General features: G+C 40.7%; 1 protein-coding gene across 6 annotated transcripts in view; it reads left to right on the top strand.

The window, feature by feature from the left end:
- The window catches only part of BORCS5 (BLOC-1 related complex subunit 5), a 131,051-nt gene that overhangs the window by 67,003 nt on the left and 46,632 nt on the right, over positions 1-17,416 (top strand). For all 6 annotated transcript variants that reach the window (XM_063639664.1, XM_055280604.2, XM_055280605.2 and 3 more), the window contains one exon: positions 13,756-13,913. In XM_063639664.1, coding sequence (XP_063495734.1) covers positions 13,756-13,913 — 158 coding nt within the window. The remainder of the gene's footprint in view (positions 1-13,755; positions 13,914-17,416) is intronic.

Genomic DNA, 17,416 nt, shown 5'->3' with positions numbered 1-17,416 from the left:
CGCCATCTACTGCTCTTGCTTCTTTTAATTGTGACGTTAGGATGTCGATTTTAGATCTTTCCTGCTTTCTCTTGTGGGCATTTAGTGCTTATACTCTTTTCTTTGCACTTATCATGAGGATTATATTTAAGATCCTAACGTTGTAACACAATAATTTGAATTTATGCCAGCTTAGCTTTCTTTTCTTTTCTTTTTAAGTGAAAACAGGTTTATTAAGAAAGTGAAGGAGGCCGGGTGCGGTGGCTCACGCATGTAACTCCAGCACTTAGGAAGGCCTAGGCAGGCAGATCACCTGAGGTCAGGCATTCAAGACCAGCCTGACCAACATGGTGAAACCCCATCTCTACTAAAAATACAAAAATTAGCCAGGTGTGGTGGCACATGCCTGTAGTCTCAGCTACTTGGAAGAATCATTTGAACCCAAGAGGCGGACGTTGCAGTGAGCCGAGATCGTGCCACTGCACTCCAGCCTGGGTAACAGAGTGAGTCTTCATCTCAAAAGAAAAAAAAAAGTAAAAGAATAAGGAATGACCTCCAGAGGCAGAACAGTGACAGCTTAACTTTCATAACATAGAAAAACTCTGCTCCTTTCCAGCTTGGTTTCCATCCCTTTCAGTTGTTAATGTCACAAGATAATATCTTTATACAGGGTGTGTCCAAAATATAAACTAATACTTTTTTAATGCAGTAATCTCTCAAATTATGTAAAAAAACAAAATATGGAGTTATAAACTAAAGTTACAATAACATTAGCTTTTAGACCAATGTTTTTTAATGTATCAGTCTCTTAAACAATGTAGAAAGCCAAAAGTAGAGCTACAAACCATGGTTACAAAAGAGTTATGAACCATGGTTACAAAAACCCCTGTAAATACGTGGGCTTTAATTTTTTTTTTTTTGAGACGGAGTCTTGTTCTGTCGCCCAGGCTGGAGTGCAGTGGCACGATCTCGGCTCACTGCAAGCTCCGCCTCCCGGGTTCATGCCATTCTCCTGCCTCAGCCTCTCCGAGTAGCTGGGACTACAGGCGCCCGCCACCACACCCGGCTAATTTTTTTTGTATTTTTAGTAGAGGCGGGGTTTCACTGTGGTCTTGATCTCCTGACCTCGTGATCCGCCCGCCTCGGCCTCCCAAAGTGCTGGGATTACAAGCGTGAGCCACCGCGCCCGGCGGGCTTTAATTTTTTTATTATTTATTTATTATTATTTTTTTTTGAGACAGAGTCTTGCTCTGTCGCCCAGGCTGGAGTGCAGTGATGCGATCTCGACTCACTGCAAGCTCCGCCTCCCGGCTTCACGCCATTCTCCTGCCTCAGCCTCCCGAGTAGCTGGGACTACAGGTGCCCACCACCACGCCTGGCTAATTTTTTTGTATTTTTAGTAGAGCCGAGGTCTCACTGTGTTAGCGAGGATGGTCTCAATCTCCTGACCTTGTGATCCACCCTCCTTGGCATCCCAAAGTGCTGAACAATACATGGGCTTTTTCAATTTGCCATATATTTACCTTTACTGAGATCTTTATTTCTTCATTCAACTATCTAGTGTGCTTTTATTTCAACCTGCAGGACTCCCTTTAGCATTTCTTGCAGGGCAGGTCTAGTATTAAGAAACTCCCTCAGCTTTTTTTTTTTTTTTTTTTCCTGACTGATATTGTCTTAATTTCTCCCTCACTTTTGAAGGATAGTTTTACTGGATATAAAATTCTTGGTTGACAGGTTTTTTCTTTTTTGTTTTTCTTTTAGCAGTTTACCAGCTTATGGCCCCCTAGGTTTCTGATGAGAAATCTGTTGATAATCTTATTAAGGTTCCCTTTTATATGATAAGTTATTTTTCTTTTGCTGCTTTCAAATTTCTCTTTGTCTTTTTGTTTGTTTGTTTGTTTTTTTGAGACAGAGTCTCAGTCTGTCACCCAGGCTGGAGTGCAGTAGTGCAATCTCAGCTCACTGCAACCTCTGCATCCCAGGCTTAGATGATCCTCCTGCCTTAGCCTCCCAAGTAGTTGGGACTACAGGCATCTGCCACCATGCCTGGCTAATTTTTATATTTTTTTGTAGAGATGGGGTTTTGCCATGTTGCCCAGGCTGGTCTCAAACTCCTGACCTCAAGTGATCTGCCCACCTTGGCCTCCCAAAGTGCCGAGATTACAGGTGTGAGCCAGTGTGCCTGGCCCTTTCTAAAGGTTGATTATAATGTGTCCTGGTGTGGGTCTCTGAATCCTATTTTGAGTTTGGTGAGCTATCTCTTTCATCAGATTTGGGATGTTTTTGGCCATTGTTTCTTCAGATGTTTTCTCTCCCTTTCTCTTTCTGTTTTCCTTTGGGGACTCCCACAATGCATATGGTTATCCACTTGATGGTGTCTCATCAGTCCCTTAGATCAGTTCACTTTTCCTTAATCTTTTTTCTTTCTGTTCCTCAGACTAGATAATATTCATTGTACTTCATTATTCACTCATTCTTTCTTCTGCCTGCTCAAATCTGCCTTTGAATCCCTGCAGTGAATTTTTCATATCAGTCATTTCAGTTCCAGAACTTATTTTTCATTTCTTTTTAGGTTTTCTGTCTCTTTATTGATATTTTCCATTTGTTTATACATTGTTTCCTTGGCTTTCTCCATGTCTTCTTTAGCTCTTTGAGCATCTTTAAGACAGTTGTTTTAAAGTCTTTGTCTAGTAGATTTGCCATTGTCTTTTTTCAGGGACAATATCTGTTGGTTTATATTTTTCCTTTGAATGAGCCATACTTTTCTGTTTCTTTGTATGACTTGTGATTTTTTTTTTTTTGAAAATTGGACATTTAAATCCAATAATATGGTAACTGTGGAAACAAATTCTCCCCCTTCTCTGGGTTTGCTGTTTTTTTGGGTTTATTTTTGTTTTTTTGATTGTTACAGGATGTGTCTGTGCCAAGAATCAGCCAGAAGTATACATGTTAGGTCTCCTCAGATCTTTTCTGAGCCTGTGCTTTTCCCTGGGCATGCAGAGCAACTTTCTAATTTCCGCTATATATATGGTTGCTTTTGAATATCCTGGTCTTTAATGTCTGGGTCCCAGAGAAAGGAAAAAGAAAAAAGTGAAGGAGGGTGAAAAAAATGCTGCCCCCTTTAATCCTCTGAAAGTCACTTCAGCATGAGTGGGAGGACCTTGCAGCAGTGTGGTGGAGGTGCACCAGTGACTACTGTCTGTCTCTCTGTCTGCACCTTTGTGATCAGAAGCAGCCAGCATTGATCAGAGCATAGATTCATATTTAGAGGACAGGGTACTTTTCTCCTCCTCTGTCTCCCACAAACTGTGTGCAAGCCACTCCAGGAATAAATGCGTAGCTGCCTGCAGTGGAGCCAGGAGCTTTGGGATGGCTGGTGCTATTATGATGACAGCTGAAATTGACTGAAAGTAATTATAATTTATCATGCAGGCCTTCCTCTGGATGTTGCAAGCCTTCAGTAGACTCTAGAGCTACAAAATAGTTACATCAGATAGAGTGCACCAGTGCAATTATTTAGTTGGTAAGACAAATTCCTGGTGCTTCCTACCACAGTCTTCCCCAAATTCCCTTTACAGTTACTTTTTTTCAGGAACCCCCATACTGTTTTCCCCAGCAGGTGCGCCATTTTACGTTCTCACCAGCAATGCACAAGGGTTCCAAGGATATGGAGAACATCCTTGCCAACACTTGTTATTTTCCATTGTTTGGATAATAGCCATACTAATGATTAAGTGGTATCTCGTTGTGTTTTGTATTTCCCTCATGATTAGTGATGTCGAGCATCCTTCATATGCTTATTGGCCGTTTGTATATCTCCTTTGGAGAAATGCCTATTTAAGTCCTTTGCCCAATTGGGTGGTTTTTTGTTTTATCTTTTTAAATTTAGCTCCTTTTCATATTTGCCTTCCTTGTAAATAACTCTTGCTTCTTCTGGTAATCTGCTTGAGGAATGAGATCATTTCTTTGCTATTTTCTACAGTGCTAGTACATAGTAGTGTGTGCCTGGTAAACACTTACAGTGGTAGGATAGGCCAGTCATACGGCCAGCTTTTGAAAGCCTGCTTAATTGACTACTACAGTTGGTGACTGGGGACTTTGAGACAGTGAGGAAATTAACACGAATTGTGTGCCTCCTCTCTGCTAGGTGCTGTGGTAGGCATAACTTTATATAATTCCCATAATACTCCTTTAATACGTCACACTTATAGATGAAGGATTTGAATTAAGGGAAGTTAAATTTAGACTCCCTCAACATCACACAGGTAGTAAATGGCAATCCTTGGATTCCAATTCCAGGTCTACCTGACTCCAAACTTTTTCATTATACCATGCGGTCTCCCTTCCCTAGTCCGGTAAATTCAAACAGAGAGCAAGCCTGTGAACCTGAAGTTGTTTAGGGTGGATGAGCAGTTGAACATTTGCTTAATAAGAGATAGAGAATCTTGCTATATTGCCCAGGCTGGCTTTGAACTTCTAGGCTTAAGCAGTCCTCTCATGTCTGCATACCAAGTAGTTGGTAACTGCAGCCTATTCCATTTTACTTAATTATTTGAGAGGAAAAGGTTAGAGATTGTGAAATGCTAATTATATAGCAGTGAACAGGATTCCTCGAAGACACTGAGGTGTGTCGTTTGTGGATACTGATGACCTTGGAAATACTGTGTCTACTTTTGGGTGTGACATCCTCTGTTCTTGTTTCTTTGGTACCATAAATTAGGGTCACTGGCCATGGCCAAATGGGTGCTAACACAGAAGGATGAAGTGCTTTTCATTGCTTACCACAAATTCCCTGGAACCCTTTACTTCTCTGAGACTTAAGAAACGCAAGAATAAAGGGAACAGTTTTATCAAAATCCTATTGTGTGCTAGGTAAACCCTAGAAGGGACATGATTATTATCTTGCTTTTACATATGAGAAAATTGAGGACCAAAGATGTAAGGTAAATTGTCCAGATTCACCCAGCTAATAAATAAGGGAGCTGGATTCAGCTTTTTCCATGCTGCCTCCATTAAAAAGTTCCTCTGTCTTGCCCTCTGGCGGGTTTCGGAGGTCCTGGGAGAAATGTTTGTATCCTCACCAAACGTTGTGGTGGGTGGGCATCTTACATGGGGCTTGTTATGCACCTGCAGTTTCTTCTGCCACATGGTTTAACCAAAGCAATGAGGATTGCCATTGCCCCTTCGAGGTTAGCACTCCTCTGAGGTGACAGGGTGGGGATAAATGTTCTAAAGGAATCAGCCTTAGAAAGCGCACTTTTTCTAAGTATCCCGAAGGAATCAATCACTAACGCACATCACAAAATTTTCTCCAAGCTGGGAAGATGTTTTTAGACTTTCTCCTTCTTTTTTTTTTTTTTTTTTTTTTTTTTTGAGATGGAGTCTTGCATTGTCGCCCAGGCTGGAGTGCAGTGGCGCGATCTCAGCTCACTGCAAGCTCCGCCTTCCGGGTTCACGCCTTTCTCCTGCCTCAGCCTCCCTACTAGCTGGGACTACAGGCGCCCGCCACCACGCCCAGCTAATTTTTTGTATTTTTAGTAGAGACGGGGTTTCCCTCTGTTAGCCAGGATGGTCTCGATCTCCTGACCTTGTGATCCGCCTGCCTTGGCCTCCCAAAGTGCTGGGATTACAGGCATGAGCCACCGCGCCTGGCCAGACTTTCCCTTTCTTTAAGAAGAGAAGGGAGTGCCTTTGAGAACTAGAGTTTAAGTAAAGGATACACATAGCTTAAGTGCTTTTATCTTTGAAATATACTATGACGAATAGACTCGAAAATTTCTTATTGGTTTTGGGGGTATTATAGTCAATTTGGGCTGCTATAACAGAATACCATAAACTGAGTGGCTTAAACAACAAGCATTTCTCTCTGATAGTTCTGGTGGCTGGGAAATCCAAGGTCAAGGTGCTGGCAGATTTGCCTCTGCCGAGGACCTGCTCCCTGGTTTGCAGATGGCTATCTTCTTGCTGTGGCCTCACATGGCTGGGAGCAGAAAGAGTGAGGGGAGGCTCTCACATCTCTTCTTCTAGTGACACTAGTCCCATTCATGAAGCCTCCATACTCATGATCTACTCACCCACTAAGGTCCCCACCTCCTAATACCATTACCCTGGGGTTAGGATTTCAACATAGGAAATTTGGGGGAACATAAACATTCAGTCCGTACAGGGGAATTTCTTTTTTCAGAATCTGTTGTTTAATTATACCTTCACCGTAACTTTTGTCAAAGTTATATTTAATTTGTACTTCCTGGATTCTGTAGCAGGAAATGGAGCTCGTTATGTGCCCCAATATTTGTAATATTGGTTTCTAGTCCTAGAAGTATCTAAGCCTCTCAGAGTTAAGGAATTTGGTTTGGTAATAGGCTAAGCTAATAGCCGTATGGCTCTGCTCTGTGCTCTAGAAAAACTATGGGTTTCCCCCCACCTGACATTTCAGAATGAAAAAGCTCACTCAGCAGAATATTTCCCGCACTTCTAGCCCTGATGATTTTTCCACTCAACACTTTACACAAAGAGGTAGGTACGGATGGTAGTTTGCTGGATCTCTGGAATATTCAGTCTTGGTCTTCACTCACTCCCTGGAGCCTACTCCTCATTTTTGTATAAACAAAGTGGTTTAAACAGGGTCTTAGGAAATATCTCCAGTATTTACCATTTGCAAACCTAACCCTTAATATATGGAATCTGTTAGATCAGATTTTTAACTCAATAAACATCTTTGGGTGCATCCCCGTATTAAACTAAAGAAGTAGAAAACTGAAGGCAATGGCTCTGTTCCTTAACTGTAAGGAACATGTAATTTAGAAACTTCTTCTCTTTAACGTGAAAAACTAACCATAAGTATGTGGATCAACGTTCTTCTTTATGGAGTATTTGGAGTGAAGTGTCATGATGTTACTGTTTTTTTAACGGCTCAGCAAAAGAAAAAATATATATATAGTGAGATGAAGTAGATATGACAAAATATTAGTTGTTGAATCTAGATGGTGGGTATTTGGGTATACATTTTTCCCCTACTTTTCTACATTTTAAAATTTTCATAATAAAGGGTAAAGCAGAAAAATCCTAAGTGTAAATAACATTTATAAAACTATACAAAAAATAATTTCAAGGGTGGTACATGGTTCGTTCTCTATTAATGGTGTTGGAGTTGGTCGGAAATAATTACAATAGGAGTGTAAATCCAGAGACCCGCAGAGGCCAGGCAGGTGATGTGCGTGAGTGGAGCTGCTGGGCACTGCACGGGAGGGAGATGGTGGGGACTGAGCAGACAGGCAAGTGCACAACTCACTGAAAGCATTCCAAAAATTTCAAAAATCTTAATGGGCATTCACAATGAAACACTTCCGAGGGCTGGAAGTTTGTGGGCTCCTAAAAATGACAAAATTTACCGTCTCTAAATTTACCCAGCTTTCTGTCCTTCTCCCTCTTTTCAGAAGATCCAGGAGAGGCATAGCTATCAATACGAGAGGGAGATGGTTTCCTGGCACAAGAGGGTGATGGGAAAACATTGTATTCAATGCCTCTAGAATTTGCCTGGGTTGCCACAACTTTGTTGCTTCAGGAATGGAAAATGTGGCCCATCTTCTTATTTTCTCTGTCCTGTCTTGCTCCTTCTATGACCCGGGGCAGGATTTGCGGTGGGTTTATGGAGATTCCTATGAGTCAAGGAAGCACATTCTGAGGATAGAGTCATGCACCTGGGTTTTGTTTTTAGGTGGTTAGAGGGAGGGTGCAATTTTGATTTATAAGAATGACTTAAAGTGTAATTCCTTTGATTTTGAAGTTGGCTAGGCAACTTAATTTGAACATTCTAGTGTGCCTGTTAGACCTGGCAACCTTCTCAAAATCCCCCTCCTACTTCCCTCATTTCTCTCACTCTCCACCTTTTTCTCAAGAGGTAGAAGTGAGAGTTTTGTTTTGTGAGCTAAGGTTGGGTTCTGGGCCCTCTGCTTCAGCCACCTGGCAGCTTGGGCTGACCCTGTAGCCTTCCTCCACTTCATTCTGCAATTCAGGCTCCCAATAGTCTTCTGAAGCACCGGAGAGCTTCCTCATGCACCTTAGAAGAACAGATTCAGACTGAGACAAGGACTTGCTCTCAGGCATATATGCAGCCTACAAAGACCCTGGGAAGACTTTTTCCTCCTAATATCTTCCTAGACTTATGCTTTCCTTGGAATTCCAGCAATAGAACTGCATACTCTTACCCTAACTCAAGAACCTTTTATGTACTAGGTGCTATACTAGACATGAGATAAAAAGATAAGCAAAACATGGTCCCTGTCTTCAACCAGCTCACCGTTTGTTATACCACTGTAATCACCTTAGAGAAAAGGTTTTTTTTTTGGTGTTTTTTTTTTGGTGTTTTTTTTTTTTTTTTTGGAGACAGGATCTCGCTCTGTCACCCAGGCTGGAGTGCAGTGGCACGATCTCAGCTCACTGCAAGCTCTGCCTCCTGGGTTCACGCCATTCTCCTGCCTCAGCCTCCTGAGTAGCTGGGACTACAGGCGCCCGCCACCACGCCCGGCTAATTTGTTTGTATTTTTAGTAGAGATGGTGTTTCACCATGTTAGCCAAGATGGTCTCGATCTCCTGACCTCGTGATCCACCTGCCTTGGCCTCCCAAAGTGCTGGGATTACAGGCGTGAGCCACCGCGCCTGGCCAAGAAAATGTTTTAAGATGTGTTTGGCCATATGAACTTTGGTGAGAATTAAAGATGAGGTTTTTACTTATGGAGTAGGGGGCACTTGGGATGGGTGAAGACGGGAGAACTGCCTCTGAAGTTCTTACTCATAGATGAGGAAAGACCTCAGCTACTTTTTGTTAAAATGAGTTTATTTATTTAAAAAATATTTAAGGGGGGAATGCATTCATTTGGTTAAAAAAGTCCTGTTAAAAGTATACTATGAAATTCCCCCTCCTTACCCCTTGCCTCTATCTAATTCTTATGTATCATTTCAGAGTTTATTTATGTAAATATAAGCAAATCTGAAAATATACTGTTATTTACTTGCACCCCAACCCCCATTTTTATGCAATGATAGCACACTCTATGCATCTATATACCTTTTTAAAAATTATATCTTATGGAGGTTTTTTTCCATGTAAGTACATAGAGGGCACCCTCATTCTTTTCTTTGTTCATGTAATACTATTTATAGATGTTCCTTGATTTAATTAACAGGCCCTCTCTTCAGGGACATTGCGGTGTTTGCTGACCTTTGCTGTTACAGTCACTGCTGCATTGAATACTCTTGTATATGCATTATACATCATTTAGCATGTGTGCTACTGTGTGTGTAAACTCCTAGTGGTGAAGTTGTTGCATCAGAGGCTATGCATTTGTAATTTTGTTATCCATGCCAAATTGCCCTCCTCCATAGGGTGTTAACAACTTACACACTAAGCAGCAAAACCTCTTTCCTCACAGCTCCACCTACAAAGTATTTTTCATGCTTTTCGTTTTTACCAATTTGACAGTTGAAAAATGGGCTTGCGGTAAAGTTTCAATTTGTTTTTCTTATTATAAGTGAGGTTGTGCATCTTTTCTTATAGTTGAGGTATTGGTATTTCCTTTTCTGTGAAATATCTTTTCATAACTTTTGTTCATCGTTCTTTTGCTAATTCTTTTTTTTTGAGATGATTCTCCTGCCTCAGCCTCCTGAGTAGCTGGGAATACAGGTGCCTGCCACCATGCCCAACTAATTTTTGTATTTTTAGTAGATGGGGTTTCACCATGTTGGCCAGGATGGTCTTGATCTCTTGACCTCGTGATCTGCCCGCCTCAGCCTCCCAAAGTGCTGGGATTACAGGCGTGAGCCACTGCCCCCGGCCCTTTTGCTAATTTTTAATTTGCCAATTTCTTTTCTTTCTTTTTTTTTTTTTTTTTTAGAGATGGAGTTGCGATCTTGGCTCACTTCAGCCTTTGCCTCCCGGGTTCGAGAGATTCTTCTGCCTCAGCCTCTCAAGTAGCTGGGACTACAGGTGCTTGCCACCACGCCCAGCTACTTTTTGTATTTTTAGTGGAGATGGGGTTTCACCGTGTTGGCTGGGCTGGTCTTGAACTCCTGACCTCAGCTGATCTGCCTGCCTCAGTCTCCCAAAGTGCTGGGATTATAGGCATGAGCCACCGTGCCCAGCCTTATTTGCCAATTTCTAGGCACTCTTTATATATTAGGAAGTTTACCCTATGTGATAAGTTATCACAATAGGAGGAAAAAGGGTTCCTGGGGTCTCTGCAGGTTTTTCATTTTCCTCAGATTTTGGGTATTCTTTTTGTATTTTAAATTTTAACTTGTGTTTGTTGTCATGAGGAGTCTTGGTTTTTGTGTTGTTGAATTTATCAGTGTTTCCTTTATGGCTTTTGCATTATCCCAGTCCACTGTTAATGGCACAAAATCATTCATTCCTTTTTCCATGGTGCCTCCTTCCTCTTTTCCTCTTTCAATTTAGGATTGACAGCAAAACGCTTTTGGTATCTTCCCCCAAGTTTGCGTTCCTGGAAATGTATTTCTTGTTAGTGATAGGGTAGCCCTTGATAGTTTTGTTAGGAGATTTTAGTGGTCTGTAGCATTCCCATTTTCTTGGTACAGGCACTCTGGGAAACTGACAGTTTCTTATAAAACTAAACATGCAATTACCATATGACCTAGCATTTGCATTCTTGGGCATTTATCCCAGAGAAATGAAAACTTATGTTTACACAAAAACCTGTACATGACTGCTCACAGCAGACTTGTTTGTAATAGCCCCAAACTGGAAACAGCCCACATGTCGTCCAATGGGTGAATGGTTAAACAAACTCTGATACATATATACCATGGAATACTACTCAGAAATAAAAAAAGAATTAACCATTGATATATCAACAACATAGACACATCTCTAAAGTTTTATGTTGGGCAACTAAAAAGATTCAATCCCAAAAGCTTACATGATGTATTATTTCATTTATATAACACTTTTGAAAGGATGAAATTTTAGAAATGGTGAATGGATTAATGGTTGCCAGTGTTTTAAAGATGGAAAGGGGGATGAGAGAAAGAGTGGGGTAGGTATAGTTATAAAAGCAGCACAAGAACTCTTTATGGTAATGGAACTTTTCAGCATCTGACCATGGTGATGAATGCATGAACCTATGTATGGGAAAAAATTGTATAGAACTAAATACAGACACAAATCAGTGCAAATAAATTGAGGAAATCTGGGCCGGGCACGGTGGCTCATGCCTGTAATCCCAGCACTTCGGAAGGCTGAGGCAGGCAGATCACCTTAGGTCAAGAGTTTGAGATCAGCCTGGCCAACATGGTGAAACCCTGTCTCTACTAAAAAATACAAAAATTAGCAGGAATGATGGCAAATGCCTATAATCCCAGCTACTCAGGGGCCTGAGGCGTGAAAATTGCTTGAACAAGGTTGCAGTGAGCTGAGGAGATCATTCCACTGTGCTGCAGCCTGGAAGACAGAGCGAGACTGTCTCAAAAAAAAAAAGGAAATCTGCCCAGGTGCAGCGGCATACTCCTGTAGTCCCAGCTACTTGGGAGGCCAAGGTGGGAGGATCTCTTGAGCTCAGGAGTTTGAGGTCAGCCTCAGCAACAGAGGGAGATATCATCTCTAAACCAAAAAAGGGAGGGATGGGTAGGAAATCTGAATAAGATCAGATTATATCTATGGATTATATCTATGTCAATATCCTGGTTGTGATATAGTACCATAGTTTTACAAGATGTTACCGTTGAGGGAAATTGGGTAAAGGGGACACGGGATCCTGTACATAGGATCTCAATAAAAATTTCAATAAAAAATTCCCAATTTCTGCTAATACTGGATTCACCAAAACATACTGCCTGGAAGCAGATTCAGTTCAAGTAACTGGTGCACTCCTGTGTTAGGACTTGTAGTGCAGCAGCTGAGCAGTGGAATGTGGAGGAGCCCAGCAGTGCCTCGAGTTCCAGCCCTGTACTCTGCTCTGTCTCAGAAGATCTAAGAGCATTGACCAGCATTTCCCAGGATTCTCTGGGACAATCCAGCTGGGTAGCCATTCATACAGCCTGTCTGGAGGGAAAGAATACTGGCTTCAGCTCTAATGTATCAGAACAGTGTGGGGTGGATGTTGGTGGTTGGGGACAGTGAGGGGTGGACATTGGTGGTTGGGGTCATTGAGGAAGGGTTCCCAAGATGAGCTTTGGCCAGGTGAGGTTGCTCACACCGAGGTGGGAGGATCGCTTGAGCCCAGAAGTTCGAGACCAACCTGGGCAGCAAAACCCTGTCTCTACTAAAAATACAAAAACTAGCTGGCTGTGGTAACAAGTGCCTGTGGCCTCAGCTACTCTGGAGGCTGAGGTGGGAAGATTGCCTGGGTCCAGGAGGTCGAGGTTGCAGTGAGCTAAGATCACGCCACTGCACTCCAGATGGGCAACAGAGCAAGACTCCGTCTCAAAAAAAAAAAAAAAAAGCTTTGCTGTGCCCTGCACGTGACCTACTGTCATACGTATTCTGTGTTCCTTGTGCTGTAGCATTGGCTCTGCTGTGAGACAGAGTGGTCTGGCATGTGGTAGGGCGATCACTGGGATCCCCAAGACCCTGCTAGGGAATCTCTGAGGTCAAAACTATTTTTGTAATAATACTTAGACGTTATTTGCAAACCATGCTCATTCTCTTTCACAAGTGTCCAGTGGAGTTTTCCAGAGGCTAAATGATGTGAAATAGCAACAGATTACATGCAGAAGCAGCTATGAGATTCCATCTGTTTTCTATTAAGGCAGACATTAAAAAGACATTAAAAAAAATAAACCAGTGGCATCATTTCACTTTTTTGGTTTGGAAGAATATTTTCCTTAAAATGTTATTTTTGTTAATGTATAAAGGGGTTATCATTATATTTAAATGATTTAATATTTAAGAATATTCTCAGTTTTAATTTTTATAGGTGAATATCAAAAGATAAAACTCACACAAAAGCTCTCTGGGGTCCTTGGTAATTTTTGAGAGTGTAGGGGTTCTGATAATTGAGAATTGTTGCTTTGGCAGAAAGCAATAGGCTTAATTTCTAGACTGGGCTTTGCTTTGTGAATGTGGGCATTATTTGGCCTCTTCAATTGATTTCTTCTCCTGCAAATGCTATTAATTGCCCTGCTACATACCTATGAAAATATAATGCCCTATGCAAATACAGGGGAGATTAATGGTTACATGGCTAAGCTGGTGTTGAAAGAAAATGTAAAGAATGAGTTCCTGGCCTGTTAGCTGACAGTCTGCTTACTTGTTAAATGTCTTCATTTTAGCATCTCCTAGCAGTTTCTATATACATTTGATTTCTTTTTCTCAGTTTTTCAGACAACCATTTTAATTATTTTTAAAATTTTATTCCCACATTTTCAATTAATAAGGGATTTATATTCCTAGTACCTTGAAGTGATGTGATAAGGTCAGGAGCTGTGTTCTTGGAGAAACCACTTACTAGCTATGTGACTTTTTGGAAAGTTACTTAACTTCTCTGTGTCTTGGCTTCCTCCTGTGTAAATGGAGCTAATAATACCTCACTTTCCAGGGCAGTTGTGAATATGAAAAATAGTGCACAGGAAGCACTTAGCAAAAGTGCTTGGCACGTAACAGATGCTCCATAAATAATAATTGCAACGATTGTCATTAACATAACAAAAGATGCAAGATTAAATTGAAGTCTTCCCCTGTCTTCAGTGAACTTGTTAAATTACTTTATTCACAAGTTTTTTAGCAGTAATTTTAATTTCATTTCATTTTTTTCTCCTTTGAAGGGCTATTGAGTGGCCAGACTTCCCCAACAAATGCCAAATTGGAGAAACTGGACTCTCAGCAGGTGTTGCAGCTCTGCCTCCGATATCAAGATCACCTGCATCAGTGTGCAGAGGCCGTTGCTTTTGACCAGAATGCTTTGGTTAAACGAATCAAAGAGGTAATGTGCTGTGGGAAAATAACATTGCTGACTGGTTATTGTGATTCTCTGCAACTCTGGATGCCATCTTAAGACTTGACATTTGTCACTATTGCTTTCAGGAGATTGCTTTTTCCTAGCAGTAAAATGTGATGATGAAAAAAGTGGTCCACAGAGCTGGGCTAATTTAGAGTTTGAATCCTGATCACCACTGATTTGCTTGGCCAAGTTGCTTAACTTCTCTTTGTCTCAGTTTCCTCATGTGAAAAATGGGGCTAATAGCAGTAACTTACCCCAAGGGTTGAGTGACAGATTGCTCAGTAAGTGTTAGCTATTATTAGTGTATGTAAAGTCCTGCCATACTAATTTGCTGTAGCCACCATTCTGTCTTTGAATTGACTTTAATCGTTTCCTGTGTATAATTTGTATTTTGTTTCCCAGTAGATTATAATTTCTTTCAAAGCAGGAGCTTTGATACGAAAAGCTCCAGTGATTCCTAATGGTTTTATGGAAACAATTACGCCTATTTAACCCGCAAAGTTTTTAAAGGAAAGAAGCAATGTAATTCATGTGAAAGTACTTAGTAAACTGAAGAGCATGATGCAAATGTTGTGTAATTATCAATCTCAGTAAATAGGTACTTCCTTTAAGCACTTAAATGTATCATTGACCAGCTGCTGCACAGCACAGTTCTAGAGGCACAAAGGAATAAGTAAATACATTTTCCAAATTTTTCAGTCAAGAAAAACTTTATATTCCTGATACCTTGATGTACTGTAATATCAAGGAAATGTTAGGAGCTGTTTATTGGAGAAACCACTTCTGTGAATGGCACTCCCAGATTTGTTTAACAAAATGGCCCTTTAACTCTGGTGAGAGAAGAAGATGGACATGGAGAAACAAGTGATGGAGCAAGAATCACTGCAGGTTAACAATTTTTATTTAGCAATGGAGGTAGCACATCCTTGAGATTACAAAGTAGTCATTAGTTATAGTGACAGATTTAAATTTGCCAACATCTCCAACATTTCAGTACTTAGCTTTCATAAAATGTTGCATGCATATACTCTTCTCTCATGGGTTAAATACTATTATTTGGAAAACTATTAAACATGACCTTTGATATTGCTTTTCATTGATGTGGCTTTGCAAATATTATAAACTTATTTTACTATATTATGGTCTACCAAGTTTTAATTTCCAAACATGACTATTCATTGGCATCATGTGAGTTTTTTGTTTGTTTTAATACTGAGTTCTCCTCTCCTCCCAGTATGTCTAGGTGTGGTCTGTGAATCATTATTTTAATAAGATGATATGGTTTGGCTGTGTCCCCACCCAAATCTCTTGAATTGTAGCTTCCATAATTCCCATATGTCATGGGAGGGACCCCGTGGGAGGTAATTGAGTCATGGGGGCAGGTCTTTCCCATGCTGTTCTCATGATAGTGAATAAGTCTCACGAGACCTGATAGTTTTATAAAGGGGAGTTCCCCTACACAAGCTCTCTTGCCTGCCACCATGTAAGATGTGACTTTGCTCCTCATTCGCTTTTAGCTGTGATTATGACGCCTCCCCAGCCATGTGGAACTGTGAGTCAATTAAACCTCTTTCCTTTATAAATTACCCAGTCTTGGATATGTCTTTATTAGCAATGTGAGAACAGACTAATACATAAGGTTACCAAATGATACTGATGCCACCCTCTATTACCTGGGATTTGGGAACCAGTGGTCTTAATTAAGCACTATTTCTAAAATGAGTTCTACAAAACTAGTCCCATGTAAAGAAGGTCAAACGATTTGCTTATTCCCTCACCACCCCTTGGAAAGTCACAAAGCATATTATCTCACTTAAAGTTCTTAGGAGTCTCACAATAAAGAAAGCCAGACTTTTGAAACTTATTTGACCTCAGAACACTTATCTTAGGTAACATCTATTAACGTCCCACAAAGTAGTGATTTTAGAACATTCTTTGGGAAATGCTATTGTAGATATAAGACTTTGCCTTTTTAATTTTTTTGGAAACAGAGTCTCATGCTGTCACCGAAGCTGGAGTTTAGTGATACATTCATAGCTCGCTGCAACCTTGAACTGCTGGGCAGAAGCAATTCTCCAGCCTCAGCTTCCTGAGTAGCTTAGGACTGCAGGTGTATGCCATCACGCCTGGCTATGTTGCCCAGGATGTTTTCAAACTCCTCAGCTCAAGCGATCCTCCTGCCTCATCCTCCCAAAGCACTGGGATTACAGGTGTGAGCCACTGCCCTCAGCCAGACTCTACCATTTTTTACTGTTGTGCCATAAGTTAATTAACTATGACATTAACTCTCAGAGAGGAGATCTTAGAATTATAATAAATTGGCTTTTTGATGCTTATTCTTTTTAAAAAGTCCTTTAAGTTCAAGATCAGCCTGGCCAACATGGTGAAACTCCATCTCTACTAAAAATACAAAAATTAGCCAGGTGTGATGGTGCATGCCTGTAGTCCCAGCTCCTCGGGAGGCTGAGGTACAAGAATCGCTTGAACCTGGGAGGTGGAGGTTACAGTGAGCCCAGATCATGTCACTGCACTCCGACCAGGGCGACAGAGCCAGATTTCATCTCAAAAAAAAAAAAAAAAAAAAACAAAACCAAAACCAAAAACAACAACAAAAACCTCTAATCCATATCTGTTGTTTTGCAGTTTAGGAAAGTATGGTACAGAGAGATTAACTGACCAGCTCTATATCAGAGAGCTGGGGAAAGTGTTTTGTAGTTGGAAGTACCAGACACAGCTTCTCATTATACCACATTTTCAAGACTTCAGAGCAGTGTTTCTTAACCCTGGCTACATGTTAAAATTACTCGGAAGTTTTTTCCTCCAATATATATGATTGGAAATTTTACACATATACTGAAGAAGACAGAGTAAAAGAAGGCGGAGTAACACAGTGAACCTTAATGTACTCATTACCAGCCACTACAATCATCAACTTGCAAATACTCCTGTTTCATCCATATCCCCACTCCCTGCCACCCTCAACTGTATATTTTACAGTAAATCTGCAAACATTATTTCATTCATAAATATTTAAGTATATATCTTTAAAAGTGAAGGATTCTTTTAAAAAATAACTTTTAAATTTGAATTAATTTTAGACTTGGAGAAAAGTCACAGAAATAATTTGAGAGTACCTATATACCCTGCCCCATGCAGCTTCCCCTAAAGTTAACACTTCACATAACCTTCTTACAATGATCAAAACCAGGAAATTAGCTTGGTACAATACTAGCAATTAAATGGAGACCTTATTTTGAATTTTACCAGTAATTCCATGAATGAATGACTCCGTCCTTTTGAAAAATATAGTCATAATGCTGTTATACCTAAAATATTTAACAATGATAACCTTAATTCATTCAGCGTAGCTGAGGTGCTGTTAAGAAAATACCGATGTCTGGGTCTCACTCCAAACCGATTAGATCAAAATCTTTGAAGGGTGATAGGGTTGGGGCGGTGGGATGTTGGGTATTGGTATTTACGAA

The sequence above is a fragment of the Symphalangus syndactylus genome, chromosome 5 (genome assembly GCF_028878055.3).
Source record: "Symphalangus syndactylus isolate Jambi chromosome 5, NHGRI_mSymSyn1-v2.1_pri, whole genome shotgun sequence".
Classification (NCBI taxonomy): domain Eukaryota; kingdom Metazoa; phylum Chordata; class Mammalia; order Primates; family Hylobatidae; genus Symphalangus; species Symphalangus syndactylus.
The sequence above is the reverse complement of the archived record's forward strand: the minus strand, read 5'-3'. Positions and strand labels throughout refer to the sequence as shown.